The sequence below is a fragment of the Diadema antillarum genome, unplaced genomic scaffold, assembly GCF_040938485.1.
Source record: "Diadema antillarum isolate AM-2024a unplaced genomic scaffold, OU_Dant_1.0 seq00000320_RagTag, whole genome shotgun sequence".
Classification (NCBI taxonomy): domain Eukaryota; kingdom Metazoa; phylum Echinodermata; class Echinoidea; order Diadematoida; family Diadematidae; genus Diadema; species Diadema antillarum.
The window spans coordinates 2037590-2051480 of record NW_027271339.1 but is presented as its reverse complement, the minus strand read 5'-3'; the positions used below and the strand labels follow the sequence as shown (position 1 = coordinate 2051480).

The 13891-nt window shown below is 40.8% G+C and overlaps 1 protein-coding gene across 1 annotated transcript in view; it reads right to left on the bottom strand.

Moving 5' to 3' along the window:
* LOC139730524 (uncharacterized) overlaps positions 1-13891 on the bottom strand; it is an 80350-nt gene that overhangs the window by 10003 nt on the left and 56456 nt on the right. The window contains exon 2 of the mRNA XM_071641376.1: positions 8776-11098. Coding sequence (XP_071497477.1) covers positions 8776-11098 — 2323 coding nt within the window. The remainder of the gene's footprint in view (positions 1-8775; positions 11099-13891) is intronic.

The following is a 13891-nucleotide window of genomic DNA, read 5'->3' as shown; positions in this document are numbered from 1 at the left end:
CCGTCACTGTGCACATACAGAAGTCACAAAACAATGCAGCTTGTCTCCTATCCTGTAACTCAATGTATAGCTCCCCCACTTCTAAGTAAGTACTGTCTCAACTTCGCTGAGTGCATTCAATGAAGGTCTATGATCATGTAGTTTTACATACTTTCATAAACCAGGCACCAAGTTTTTATCTGACTTTCTCTCTATGCCACTCATTGTCTTCACACTGGCTCCTCATCACAACTTTTTCTTTGAGTCCTTAGAACATCGGAGTCTACAGATGATCACTGATTTCTTTATATATTATTCCTTCATGTGGATACTTCATGCAAATGCACAGGACATATTTAGAGGTCATATATCCCTTCTGCAAACATCACAGAATTTTGCAAGGTTGAAAAACAGTATTTCCGAACACAGTGTATGAAATCTCATGGTGATACATCAGTATCTCCATTACAAAGAAGATTCCCATTCCATTATTCTGAAGAGAGGTATATTTTACATACCTCTACAATATATCAGCTTATATCAAAGGAATCTAATCTTCACGGTTTCAAAAGGGACACACAACTTTAAGAAGCATTATCACTTTCAATTACAATAAGTTGTGATTCTCTATGAATGTCTATTCTACCAGTATTATGTCTTTCTGCATTCATCTAATGCCTAATGCATAATGAATGGCTGGTGTATACTGCAATGCTTTGTAATGGATCATTGTGAGTGTCAAGGTGCGACACAAATGCTGTTTTATTCAGTCATGCTACAGTTTATGAATCACTTCAATCAACTTCCTCAGTTAAACTCACACGACAAGCTCAGCATCACAAACAATAAAGTGCAGTCCTATATCACATATTACGTGCCAGTTTTGATGTAATTTCTTTTAGGCTGCGTTCACATAGAAGTATACTATTCGGGTATTCGGGGCTCGTTTTTGAGGGCACGCGAATAGCTTGACTCGAACGATAGGATTTCCTCACACCGGTTCACATAGGGCACTATTCGAAAGTACCGAATAGCTGCGAATAGTATAGCAAAGTGGGAATCGAGCTTGTTCGATTTTCTTGCAGCGTATACCGTCTCTCGTTTATGAAATAATGACAATTTTGGTCTGGATTTGCCCTTTACCAAAAATAAGCATGTAGACGGACATTCTGACGCAGTTTAGAAATTGTTAATAAAATTTGCTGGGATGTAGGAGGAAGAAATCCTCACTGCATGGGATGGTGAGTTGACGGTGCGGGTGATGGTGTACTTGGTGCCTGAATAGCGAATAGCTAATACCGAATACCGAATACTTCTATGTGAACGCAGCCTTAGGGGGGTATAGTGTTCATCAACTGCAATTGTACTTGGAAAGTAGCGTAACAGGTACTCATATAAATGAGACAGCTTCAGTGAACTCTGAGACAATTGTATTTAGCATCAACTGAAATCCTACAGGGGAATTCCTGCCTAAACTCAGTAAAATGTCCAAACAAAATATTCAGTGTGTGATAACTACTTCAAATGTTGTCAGTATTGAAGCGTACACTCCATACCTATGCATTTGCAGAAGAGACTGTGATCTAAATGAAATAATCTTTAACAAAAAGAAGTCCCCCAAAATGCTCATAGGCCATAGTTTCAGAGGTGGTCTTTAATTCATGGTGATTGCAAAAGCAAATTTAATTGTATAAACTTGATTTTGTGTCATTCCAAAGGGTTAGAGAGCTATATTTAGTAATAAGGGCACAGACATAGAAGTCTCAAAATCACATCAAGTGAGAGCATCAAAGGGGATTTGGTGAGGTGGAGAGAAAACCATTTTCAACATCAAAAAGTACACTCAGGTACTTCTAGAACAAACATACTTAAATGGTCCTATTATCATGATCTGCACTGGCTGCATTGAAAAAGAATGGAAGAATTCTATAGATGTTCTGGAGCATCACATGTTGTATGTTAAAAAGGAGCGGCATGTTTTATTCTTCCCCCTCATTCACACCAATGCTACATTTCCCAACTCCACAATGGCCCAATGATCCAAGGTGTTTGAATATGGGGGAGAAAAATACAACATGGATGTAGACAGAGGAGAATTGCCACTATCAGGAAATAACTCTGAGCTCTAAAAGAAACCTATAAGACTCTCTGTTAAAAACCTCTGAAACGGCAGGCACACACTACAAGCATAAAACTAGACCTGTTTTATATTATGATAACAATGGGCATTGACATGAAATGCAACTAGATATTCTGGTTTCACCAGAAATCCCGCAAGTTGGTGGCTTCTATCGTTGCTGACTTGAGATTTAGAGTATTTGACAAAGTTAACCTGTTCTTATGTAAAGCAAGCCAAATTTTAAGCAGAAGTTTAGATGCATCAAAAAGTAGATTTACTATCTGGAAAAATAAAAGCCTATTCATGAGAAATGTTAATATGAAGCAGGGACACTGTTTTTGAGAGGAAGTCAAATTTCATAAACAGAGCATATATGATGGCATAACGTGAAAGCAATTGATTGCTTTTAAAATGCATACCGGTATTTGACTATCTTGTATGAAAATCTTGCCAAATATCATCAAAATAATAATCCAAACATATGACTTCTCAAACATGACAAAAGCTCAGTACATACAAACATAAGAATATCCACAATTTCTGTACTAAGCACTTCTTTGTGTCAGCTAAAAAATGTCGTACGTGTGCATATCAGATACACTGTATATGTATATATACAATTGTATGTGCTGTGTGTGTGTATATATATATATCTATATATATATATATATATATATGTATACACATTTTCACCTGGTCCTTCATCATTCGTTTCTACTGTGCGCTGAAACGCAAGCCTTCAAATAGCATATTAGCAGAGCGGACCTGAGCAGGCAACTTGATAACTTTCATCATATTGGAAAGGGAAACTGATCTCACCAGCCCCAGATCTGATTTCTGACAAGCCTTCACCCAGGCTCCAGCTAATGTTTTAAACGCAATCTTGTTTATGCCAGTGCATGTATTAATCATCTAACACAGTGAAGGAGTGAGAAAGAGATATAGAGAAGCAGGAAGGGATGGAGGGAGGGAAGGAGGGAGGCATGGAGGGAGGGAACGATGGATGGATGGATGGATGGAGGGAGGGAGGATGGATTGAGGGAGGGAGGGAGGGAGGGAGGGAGGGAGGGAGGGAGGGATAGGAGGGAGGCATGGAGGGAGGGAGGAAGGAGGGAAGGAGGGAGGAAGGGAGGGAGGGAAGAAGGGAGGGAGGAAGGGAGGGAGGAGGGATGGAGGGAGGAGGGATGGAGGGAGGGAGGAAGGGAGGGAGGGAAGGAGGGAGGGAGGGAACGATGGATGGATGGATGGAGGGAGGGAGGGAGGGAGGGAGGGAGGAGGGAGGGAGGGAGGATGGATTGAGGGAGGGAGGGAGGGGAGGAGGGAGGAATGGAGGGAGGGAGGGAAGGAGGGAGGAAGGGAGGGGAGAGGAGGGAGGGAGGGAGGGAGGGAGGGAGGGAGGGATGGAGGAAGGGAGGGAGGGAGGGAAGGAGGGGAGGGAGGAAGGGATGGAGGGATGGAGGGATGGATGGAGGGAGGGAGGGATTGAAGGAGGAGGGAGAGTTGGAGGGAGGTATGGAAGGATGGATGGAGGGAGAGATGGAGGGAGGGAGGGTGTGATGGAAGGATGGAGGGATGGAGGGAGGAAGGGTGGGATGGAAGGAGGGAGGGAGGGTGGGATGGAAGGATGGAGGGAGGGTGGTATGGAAGGAGGGAGGGATGGAAGGAGGGATGGAGGGAGGGAGGGAGGGAGGGAAGAAGGGAGGTAGAGAGGGTGGCATAGAGGGATGGAGGGAGGGAGGGATGGAGGGAGGGAGGGATGGAGAGAGGGAGGAATGGAGGGGAGTGAGGTGACAGCAGCAGTGCACACAAGCACACACACTCACACAAAAACATACCATATCGCATTCTTTATATTCACATTGTATTCTAAAAAATGTATATATTGAACTTATGGGACATATAATTATGTTCAGCTAGAAATAGAGACATGCAATCAGAAAGAAAATGTGAGGTATATTCAGGTATTCAAAAAACAAAAACAAAGATTAAATAAGAATGATCATACTAAAAAGTGGATATTGGTGGCTAGAGAAGAAAGAAAAAATGTTAGATGAAATAGCTACGACAGAATAAAATACATCATCTTTCATTAAGGTCAGTGAGAACACCACTCTTCTATAAAGCAAGAGAAGAAAACATGCAGACAAAATGAGCACATGAAGGGAATCGGCAGCCAGGAAGATAAAGAGTGAGGAAAATCTACAGGTAAAAGGAGAGGTACATGATGCAGGTTTGAGAGTGGCAGAAAGAACTGGTGATGTCAACAAATGAACATAGCAAGATTTATCAAGGCTGTGACTCTCTTTTTTAAATGCTCTCTTTGCTCCCCTTTTTTCAGTAAGTCAAAAGATGGACAAATCTAGATAAAGACAACACAGAAATGGAGTGAAATTCTGACAAATTTATAGAAGCATAAGGAAGGTAAGACAGAGAGAAAGGAGATGGAGATAGAGAGAGAGAGAGGAAAAAGAGGGAGGGGAGAAGGGTGACTGAGTTTACCAAGAGGATGAGTATTCATTTCACGGAGAGGTCCAAAAAGGTATAAGCTAGATTTACTTTCCTATCTGTCACCTTTTCCCTTCTCCCTTTCTTCCCTTCCTAAAGCATATAGCTGTTTGTTGTGTTTAGGTTGTTGTTTTTTTCCCTCATGCCCTCCCTTTCCTATACATCGAGAGTGAGTCATGAAAGCCATGACGACTAAAGTATTAATCACCAGGTCTGATTCACGAAGTAAAACTTACCGATGGTGGATTACTCTGTGTAAAGACAAGGCTATGAATAACAATGATGACTATCATGATAAGGAGGAGGATGATGATGACAAAATAAACTATGATGTTCATGAGAGAGATGCATACAATCATGTACTTGATGTGAAAAGAGCAAATACACATACACACATACATGGCAGTGGCTGAGGTAATAAGCCATTTAATACCCCTCCCCCTCCCCCTCTCCCCCCCCCCCCCACAAATAAAAAAATCTGAAACTATTAGGAGGATAATAATGAAACCTTTTGGTGGAGTGCTAACAATGTGACAAAACATGAATTCAAACAAAAATTTTTGATATCTGCTGTTATTGGAAAGCAGAAATGCATCAAGGTTAATCATAATAAAGACATTGACGGTGAGGATAACATTGAGAAGAAAAAGATGCGCGCATGACCAAACATGCAGCAGAGCTGGCAAGCAGATAGATATCAAGTGTATAGGTCAGACTTTACTCATCTATGATTCACAATGCTATGCAATGAGTACATTGCAGTAATGTAGATTTATGGTCATCTCCAATAAAACTAATTGCTTCTATTCCTAATTACACATACAAACACTTACGCACATAATACAATTCTCATTGCTCCTATAATAATGGATTTAGTACTATTACCTTGAACAGCTAACTTTTTTCCAGCCTGACTCACACACTGCCACCATGAGCTACATTAACTCTCAGACACACATGACCTCATTAATGATGAATGTACTGATATAGGGATGACAAGATCAGGTAATGTTGGTAAGTCTCTGTATTCCCACTCAATAAATACTGATAAAAAAACTTGATAGCAAACAGAAAAATTAAAAATTAAATATCAGAGGAGTGTTTCATGAAACTTGTCGCTCAGTCACTGACAAGTGTTTTTAAACTATCAGAATCTTTGTATCTGATTGGCTGAGAGAAAATTTGTTTGTGAAACCACTGACAAAACATTTGATGAAATGCCCCAAGATCCTCCAAGTACACTGTGGTCATGCAAGATAGTTCCATGTGAAGATGTCCAACATATCTTGACGCTAAAGGATGTATCCTCAGAAATCATTCATCAGTCACTGATACAGTCATAATACAGCAAAAGGTTTGCGTAAATTTGAATAAACATTGTTTGGCACTCTGAGGACAGAGTAACAACAGGTTTCTCGGTGACTACAATCAAGGTCACATATTTTTTATACAAGTCTCATTGAGTTCAAAATGCTATAAATACACCTGGGATTCAATTGATAGGTTGCTTATCTCCATTTGATTTCAATTTCTCTGATTTCATTCAGAATAAATTTCTCCAGTTAATTCATGAAGTTAATTCTCTGTTTCTCTGTAATGCTTTTCTCTTTACTTCTGTACTCAATGACTTTTTTGATAAAAATTACATTATTGTGAGTTCAAGAAAAAAAAAACTTTTTAGGCCTAAGAACCAGCCCTCCCTGACATACTTTAGTAGCCATCATATGAGAAAAAAGGTAGTTATAAAAATAAATAAATAAAGATGTGTGAGATAACAGTTATAGTAAAATTAAAGTGAAATAAGAGCTAAAGTATAGCAGCATGTCACAATCACAAGACCAGAAGCATCCGTTCCAAAGTGGATTTCATTCTAATGTTTTGCTGATTTCTTTTTCTGTCCTTTCTTCCTATTACTCCAGACAACATGGATGATTCCTTGTTGAAAAGATATTTCAAGTTGTGTTGTTCTATGAACAGGCATGCATTTTGACACAAGTACTTCAATTTACTCCACAATCACCCAGGCTATAGTTATGTTTTTTGGCAAATTATCTTGATGAAAATTCTCCCAAAAAAAGTGAATTGCATTTCATTTGTAATCATTGGTAAGACTGATACACATCATCTTTGGTAAAAATTCTCATCTAAAAGCTCAAATTTTGAGAATTGGTTCCTGTGGGACTACAGGGTGGATACTGAATGCTTGGCCAGTGTAATACAGCAAGTATATATCCCAGGTGACTGGCCCCAAACTCTCATGATATGCAATGCCCAATAACCACTGGTAGATCTTTGCAAACTTTCCAAATGTCTACAAATTGTAAGCCAATCATGACAACCTAACACTCTTTTCCCTGATACAATAATCTTCTGGCTGTCCTTCATTGTCAGAAAACAAATGGGATACATGTTAACGTGATAAGGCTCTGTTCACCTCCCGCTCCCTGTTCCTTCCATCTCTCTTTTTTTCCCTTCTTCTTTGGTTCTCATCAACGCGTCTCTCTGTCTGTCTTTTTTTTATGTCAATGCATTTTTAACTATATTTCTTCAATCCACCAGTCAATAACCCTTAGTGATTATGTTCTTCTCGTCCACACGAAAATCAATCCACTCTGACCCTCCATGGCAACTCCAGGTAAAATCATCCCGTTTTGAGCCCTATCGCTTACATGAAATCCCCATTTTAATCGCAGCTATATTGAAGGCTCCTGATCGGCTTTCCCTCCAGATGAGACGACATAATCCAACACAGACTATCAAACGTGTCGGATGAGCATAAATAATTGCCAACTGACCTATTTCAGCATACGGTCATTGTTGTCCACCCTGAAATTTGCTCTTCCTTCAGTTTGCCAGATTAAGAGGTTGGAAGGGAGGCACTAATAAAGGAGGGGGTTCAGGGAAGGGGCAGTATAGCGCTTAACAATATCGATGGGCCATTTTGAAATAAATATAACTCTCAAAAACTTCCTCTTTTTTATCTCAGTCTTTCCAGTTTGGCAATGAGCTAAACACAAGATGGTTAATTGACTAGAAGGCATTCAAGAGTCATTAATTTCTATACAGAAAGGCTGTTGCATGTGTGTACGTGAAAACAAATGACTGTGAAATGTGAGTGATTTAAATTATCAGATAACAGATTTACAGCCAATACAAGACGTTTCTCAAATTTAACACTTATCGTATGCTGTCTATATAATTGGGAAGCATCTGATAACTTGATTTAACAAGATATGACTGACAATATTCATATTGAAGTATAACATACATTACCATCCATTTTCTATACACATTCCACAAATCCTTACACACATATGCACAGTTTCTCCCCAATAATCTAAACTTTTCCAAAATACTTTTCCAAGTGGAATGCAAAAAGTTTCTGCATTTTCTCATCAAAGCTAGTTTCCTTCCAGCCCCTGCTTAAATGTCCGTTAAGATATTATTTGAAATGCTGCTCATATGATACCGCCCGACAGAGCGGCCGTGCACTAATGCCACTTTTGGAAGATGAGCTGATCTTTATGGCAAAACCTTGGACATGAGATCTTGGCTTGCGTCCGAAAAAGCTACAGCTGGGCGACAAACAAGAGATTCCTTACTGATCTGCGACAGTTTCCTGTTTTAATGCTGGGCAAGAGATACTGTAAGAAGATTCCCTCTTTCTCTCTATCTGTTTCTTTCTCTCTTGTCTCTCTTCCTCTCTTAACATGTGCTTTATTGAGGGAGTGGGAAGAGGTAAGTTGGCTTTGACAGGTTCACAAATGGATACCTGCCTTTCCAATGCCTTTGAACAACAGTGATAAATGATTGTGGGTTTTATGTTGCTGACACATCCAAGAATAGTTGACAGTGGAGTGGGACTATCATGGATTAGAGTGAATGCAAGTCAAGGCCTGCGATGCAAGAGACACAAGCCAATGTATGAAATAATGGGAAAACTTCATGCTTCATTGCCCTTCATTACCATTCCACATCAAGAATGCCAAAAAAAAGATCATTATGTGTCCACACTTTACATTGTGCAAGAAAATCAAAGTTTGTAGAATGAACAACTTTATCAAGTTTACATTTCATCATGATGAAGTAGAAACATTTCAACACCTACAACCATCTTTTTTTAATAAAAACATGAAAATGAAATAAAAGATTATTCTTATTGCTGGCCTTACCCTGAAGAGTTATGCTTGCCATTCCACATTTTGCTTCCCAATTTACTTGTCTGGCTTCCAGCTTCGTCATCATGCTTATGGTGCATCATCAGGGCAGGTTTAGACCCTGTGGGATCATTCTGGTTGCAGCAGTCTCTACAGAGGGAGCGGTCTCCCTCCGGGTTTCCACACACAATGTCAGTCGTTGTGCCCCCTACGGCGTCTCCCTTGCCCATGGCCAGCCGTGCTCGTTCATGCCTCTTGCGATGGGCTCTGAAGTCTGAGTAGAGCAAGAAGGAGAGGCCACACTCCTCACACTTGTGCCGGTTTCCTGTCATCAGGTCCATGATGGCAGATGACTGAAGTATGCTGGCTTCTTCAGGTGCTGCTTCCCCAATGTGGGTGACTTCAGATTGGCCAGGAGTGCCAGGCCTCTGTAGAGGTGCCAGTGATGTGGGTGTCTTGAGAATCTTCGGGTTGGATAGGTCCAAAACCATTCTGTTGGCTCTCAGCATCTTAGGGTCAGGACCACCTTGCTGTAGGTCACACTCTCTCTTTAGTACTGTCAGTTCACTGAGTGGCCGCCTCTCTAGAAGAGTGCGCAACTTGCTGTTGTTGAGGATTGATTCAGGCGTTGCTGAGTTGTTGTGCGTTGAAGGAGTTGTACCATCAATGAGTTCCTGGGTAATTCGGTCCTGCTGGTTCTCCATCTTGCGCACCTGCTTTTGTTGTTGTTGGATGCGGCGCTCCAGCAGTTGCAGCATACCCATAAGCTCTTGCTTGTTTTGACCATTCTTTTCTGCTCCATTGGTGAGCATCTGCTTTAATGTGGTTGGTCTCTCTGATTCCTTATCCACATCATATTTACTTCCCCGAGCAGCATGTGTGTGGCGATGATGTGTTAAGTCAGATATCAAATCAAATCCTTTTCCACAAATATTGCATTTGTATTTCTTCTCAAAGACATCATGGTGCCGGACACGTTGATGCGTCTGGATTTGACGTAACTTCTTGAAGAAATCCCCACAAAGGCCACATCTATAGGAGCCCGGTGTCCCCTTGCGCTTACCTCTAACCCTCTTGGGTGAACCATCCTCACCCTTTGCAAAGGCAGCTTTGCAGTCAGGATGCTCTGCAACATGAGCTACTAAATATGCTTCAGTGGGAAACACACTACGGCACTTCAGGCAAGGATACGTCTCGGGGCCATGGATAGTCTCATGCTGCCTTTGGTGGTCCCTATCACTGAAGGCTTTACCACAAATGCCACACTTGAATGGTTTCTCCCCACTGTGGATACGCTGCCAGTGCCTCTTCAGGTGGCACTTGCGCCTGAAGGCCTGGTGACACTCAGCACACTCAAAAGGCCGCTCATTGCTGTGGGTTCTCCTGTGCCTCATCAGCTGGCTTGCATGCTGGAATGTCATATTGCAAATTGGACAGGCATGGATTTCTGTGACAAGACTGCCATTCTCATTTATGACCAGTGCTTCGCCCGTCAGAGTGAAGAACTCTCCGTTAGAGGGTAGCAGGCTGCCAGTCACTGGACTGATGATGGTGTGGCCATTCTCAAGTGGCTGGGTGGCAGGGATCTGATACCTCATGTCCAAGACTTCACTATCAGTGCTACCAGTGTCTCTCATCAGGTCAACAGGAATGGGGATGGGTATCTGAAGTGGGATGGAAGCATGGCCAGGAACAACAACTTCATCCCCCTGTTTCCTCTCAGCATCGGCAAGGCCCTTGTCTTCATTCTCTGCTCCAACTCGACATATGTGCTTTCTCAAGCTGGACTTGGAAATGTAACGCTTTTTGCACACCTTGCATGGATAGAAATTCTCCCCTGCCTCTCCATCCATTGGTTGGCTGGGGCTGCTTTCTGATCCTGTCTCCTCCTCGTCATACAGCTTGTCTTCATCATCCTCATCATCCTGACTCCCATCAGCGCCCTCTGTCTCCAACTCTCGACAGTGCATTATCGTCCCATCGACAATATTATACCTTCTAACCTCTTTGAACATGGCCGCATCATCCTCATTTGGTCCCACTCTGCTCAGAAACTTTCTCCCCTCCAAGTCTCTACAACCATTCTCTTTCAGTTTCAAGTATTCAAGAACCTTTGGCGTCTTCTCTGGTTGCGTACCCGTATGTCCTTTCTCACTCCCATTGGCAAGTCCTGCTATTTCAGTACTAGCTTGTTGCACTGCCTGCATCTTAAGCACAGCGGCATCTGCAGGATCAAAACCTTCAATGCACTTCCTGAAGTCATCTAGTATGCTGCCGGAGTCACCCATGGTCGACGATGACGAAGATGCACCTCCATCTTTGTCATCATCTTTAATGTCTGCAAGAAAACAGAAAACAAACCACAATAAGACTTGTAAAGAAAGAAACAAGTGCATACTTTAAAATGTTATATGATCTTGTATGGTATCTTTCTGATGAGAATGTTGTATTATCTTAGCAATCATAAATGTGTTGTTATCTATTTATTTGCAAATTGCTTAGATACATTAACTTGCAGCTGTGTTATTCTGATTGTGATTTAGTGTTGAAATCAAATCTTCAAAAATGTCCTGCCACTCCATAAACTACTCCATCCTAAACCTGAATTTATTATTTTCATTAAAGCTGAATAAAATGCGATACACTGTCATCTGTTTGCAAGCCATCTCAAAAATCTGCAACTGTCAGTTTGCAAGTTACCTGTAGCACATAGAGACATGGGAAAACAAATGCAGCTATTGCTTCATTGCATGGCCACAGGTGAAAATTCAGCTCAAATTTATATCACTTATTGGCATCAAACACCCTGCCTCCCATCTGCCCTGACACCTAAGTGGCATGTCACAATATAATCTTGCTCAAAAAGTAACATTTCTGAAGGAGGCAATATTCTGGCAAGCCCCTCTGGATGATAGCCTGTCGCAGTGTCACATTCAGCAGCAAAGAGGCTCTCCAGAACGGGGAAAAATGAGGGAAATGATGAGTCTCTCTTTCCCTCGCTTTCTCGGCAGAGGGCTGACATGTGGGAGGTTAAAAAGGTCTTTCTACCAACTGCAACCAGAACTGCAATCCCATAATGGGAGAAGCTCACATCCCTTGGGGCTTCTGATGTGGTTGTGATAGCTGTGCAATCTTTGGTTGATATTGTATCGAACAAGCAGGTCTGGACACTCTAAGAATCATTCTACTGCCCCCAAGGCTCCTCCAGATTCACTGTGGCACTTTGAAACCCCATAGAAGTCATATGACTGCACATCAAGACAATGGTGCAAACATAGGGCCAACAAAGTAGCAACCTTAACAATATCTATATGAACATACCAGAATGCTTGGGGGCAGCTAGTAACTATTTAGAGGGCAAGTGTGCAGATCATGAAATCAAATATCAAAATCTGTGATGAAGAGATGCTGCATGTGATTCACCTTTTAATGGAGAGCCTACAAATAATGTCATATTACATCCATTCTTAATCAATTCCACAGCACATACCACACTGTTGATGAATTGGTTGAATCAAGTTAATGCAGAAAAAAGTTCATAAAAATCTTTTTTTTTAACCTCCTGTCTTCAAATATCAGGATCCAACTTTTTTCACTTTAACCAACATTTAAGAAAGCAACATGAGATTCACTGACATGCTACAATTCACTGAAGCAACAAAATATTGCTTATACCATCTGCAACCTAGTCCCTGTCAGTGTGACCTTTGACCTGGAGTGGCTAGAGAGGCTGCTGATCTTTGGTGCAAGTCATTTCCAGTAATTGGTCGATTTAACGAGTAATTTAGTTTCATTTTCTATGTCATTAGCTGGCAGACAAATTTATTAACATATCCCCTTCAGACATATGAGACATATGAATTACACTTGTGCTGATGACTTTAAAGTTATCCACTAATTTAATTGATAAGGGTCATTTGATGAATTGATGTCATTCATTTCTTCCTACTGAATGACATTCTTTGTCACTCATGGATTGTTCTTTGCTGTGGGACATGTCTATTTGGGTCAAACTGGAAACCAGAATTCATAACCATAGTGGAACATTGGTATTTGATTCAGCTGTTGACTGACATCCTTACATATTTGATTTGTTGATAACAGAAATTACTGGTCTGCATATCAATCATTACATGACAAGATAAATTCTAAGAACTTTGTATACAAATCTTTCTCAAACTATCTGCCTATTTATAACTTTTCTGTCAATCCCTGTCTAAAGGGCATATCAATAGAAACAAAATCCATTATTAGACCTGATCTGCCAGATTACAATACCAATTCATACACATATGGAAACTCATCTTCTAACCGGATATAGTTTCTTAGATTCTCTCATAATATAATGGTGTTTCTTTCCACTGCTTTGAGACTCATTAATATTTTCTTGAAAATAATGTTCAGGTTGACTTTGATCACAAGAATAAAGTCAAACAACTGGAAATGTAAAGGTGTCATTCCCATCAGAAGCAAATGGAAAAAAATTTGATACTTACATGTAACTGTTTTTTTTCTTTTTGCAGAAATGATTTTTGTCAATCACATATGTATATTAGACAGAGAAATACTGTCTTACCTGCCCCATTCATTCATACATAACAATACTAAAGCACTCTTTTTTGTGTAATATTTAAAGGGGAAGGCTAATGACTGATCAGTGGGAATCAGTGGAAATGCTGAGAGATGATTGTTCCAATCCTTATGGGATTCATTCAAGAGTTCATTGTATATCTATTGTTGTGTGAAAATGATTTGCTTCAGAATGGTCTCATATTCAAGTAATGTGCACTTTAATGCTTCCAGGTTAGCGTCCCTGGTCAGTGACGGAGCATTAATCTGCACATTACTTGAATATGAGACCGTTCTGAAGCAAATCATTTTCACACAACAATAGATATACAATGAACTCTTGAATGAATCTCATAAGGATTGGAACAATCATCTCCCAGCATTTCCACTGATTCCCACTGATCAGTTACTAGCCTTCCCCTTTAAGCTTTAAGCTGTTTTTTTTTTTCAATATCAACATTTTATCAACTATCTCAGCCATTAATTTGACCCCCTCTCCTTCACACTGATGATGGACAGAGATATTTGGCAATGCACTGTGTACTCAATCTCAGATATGTCC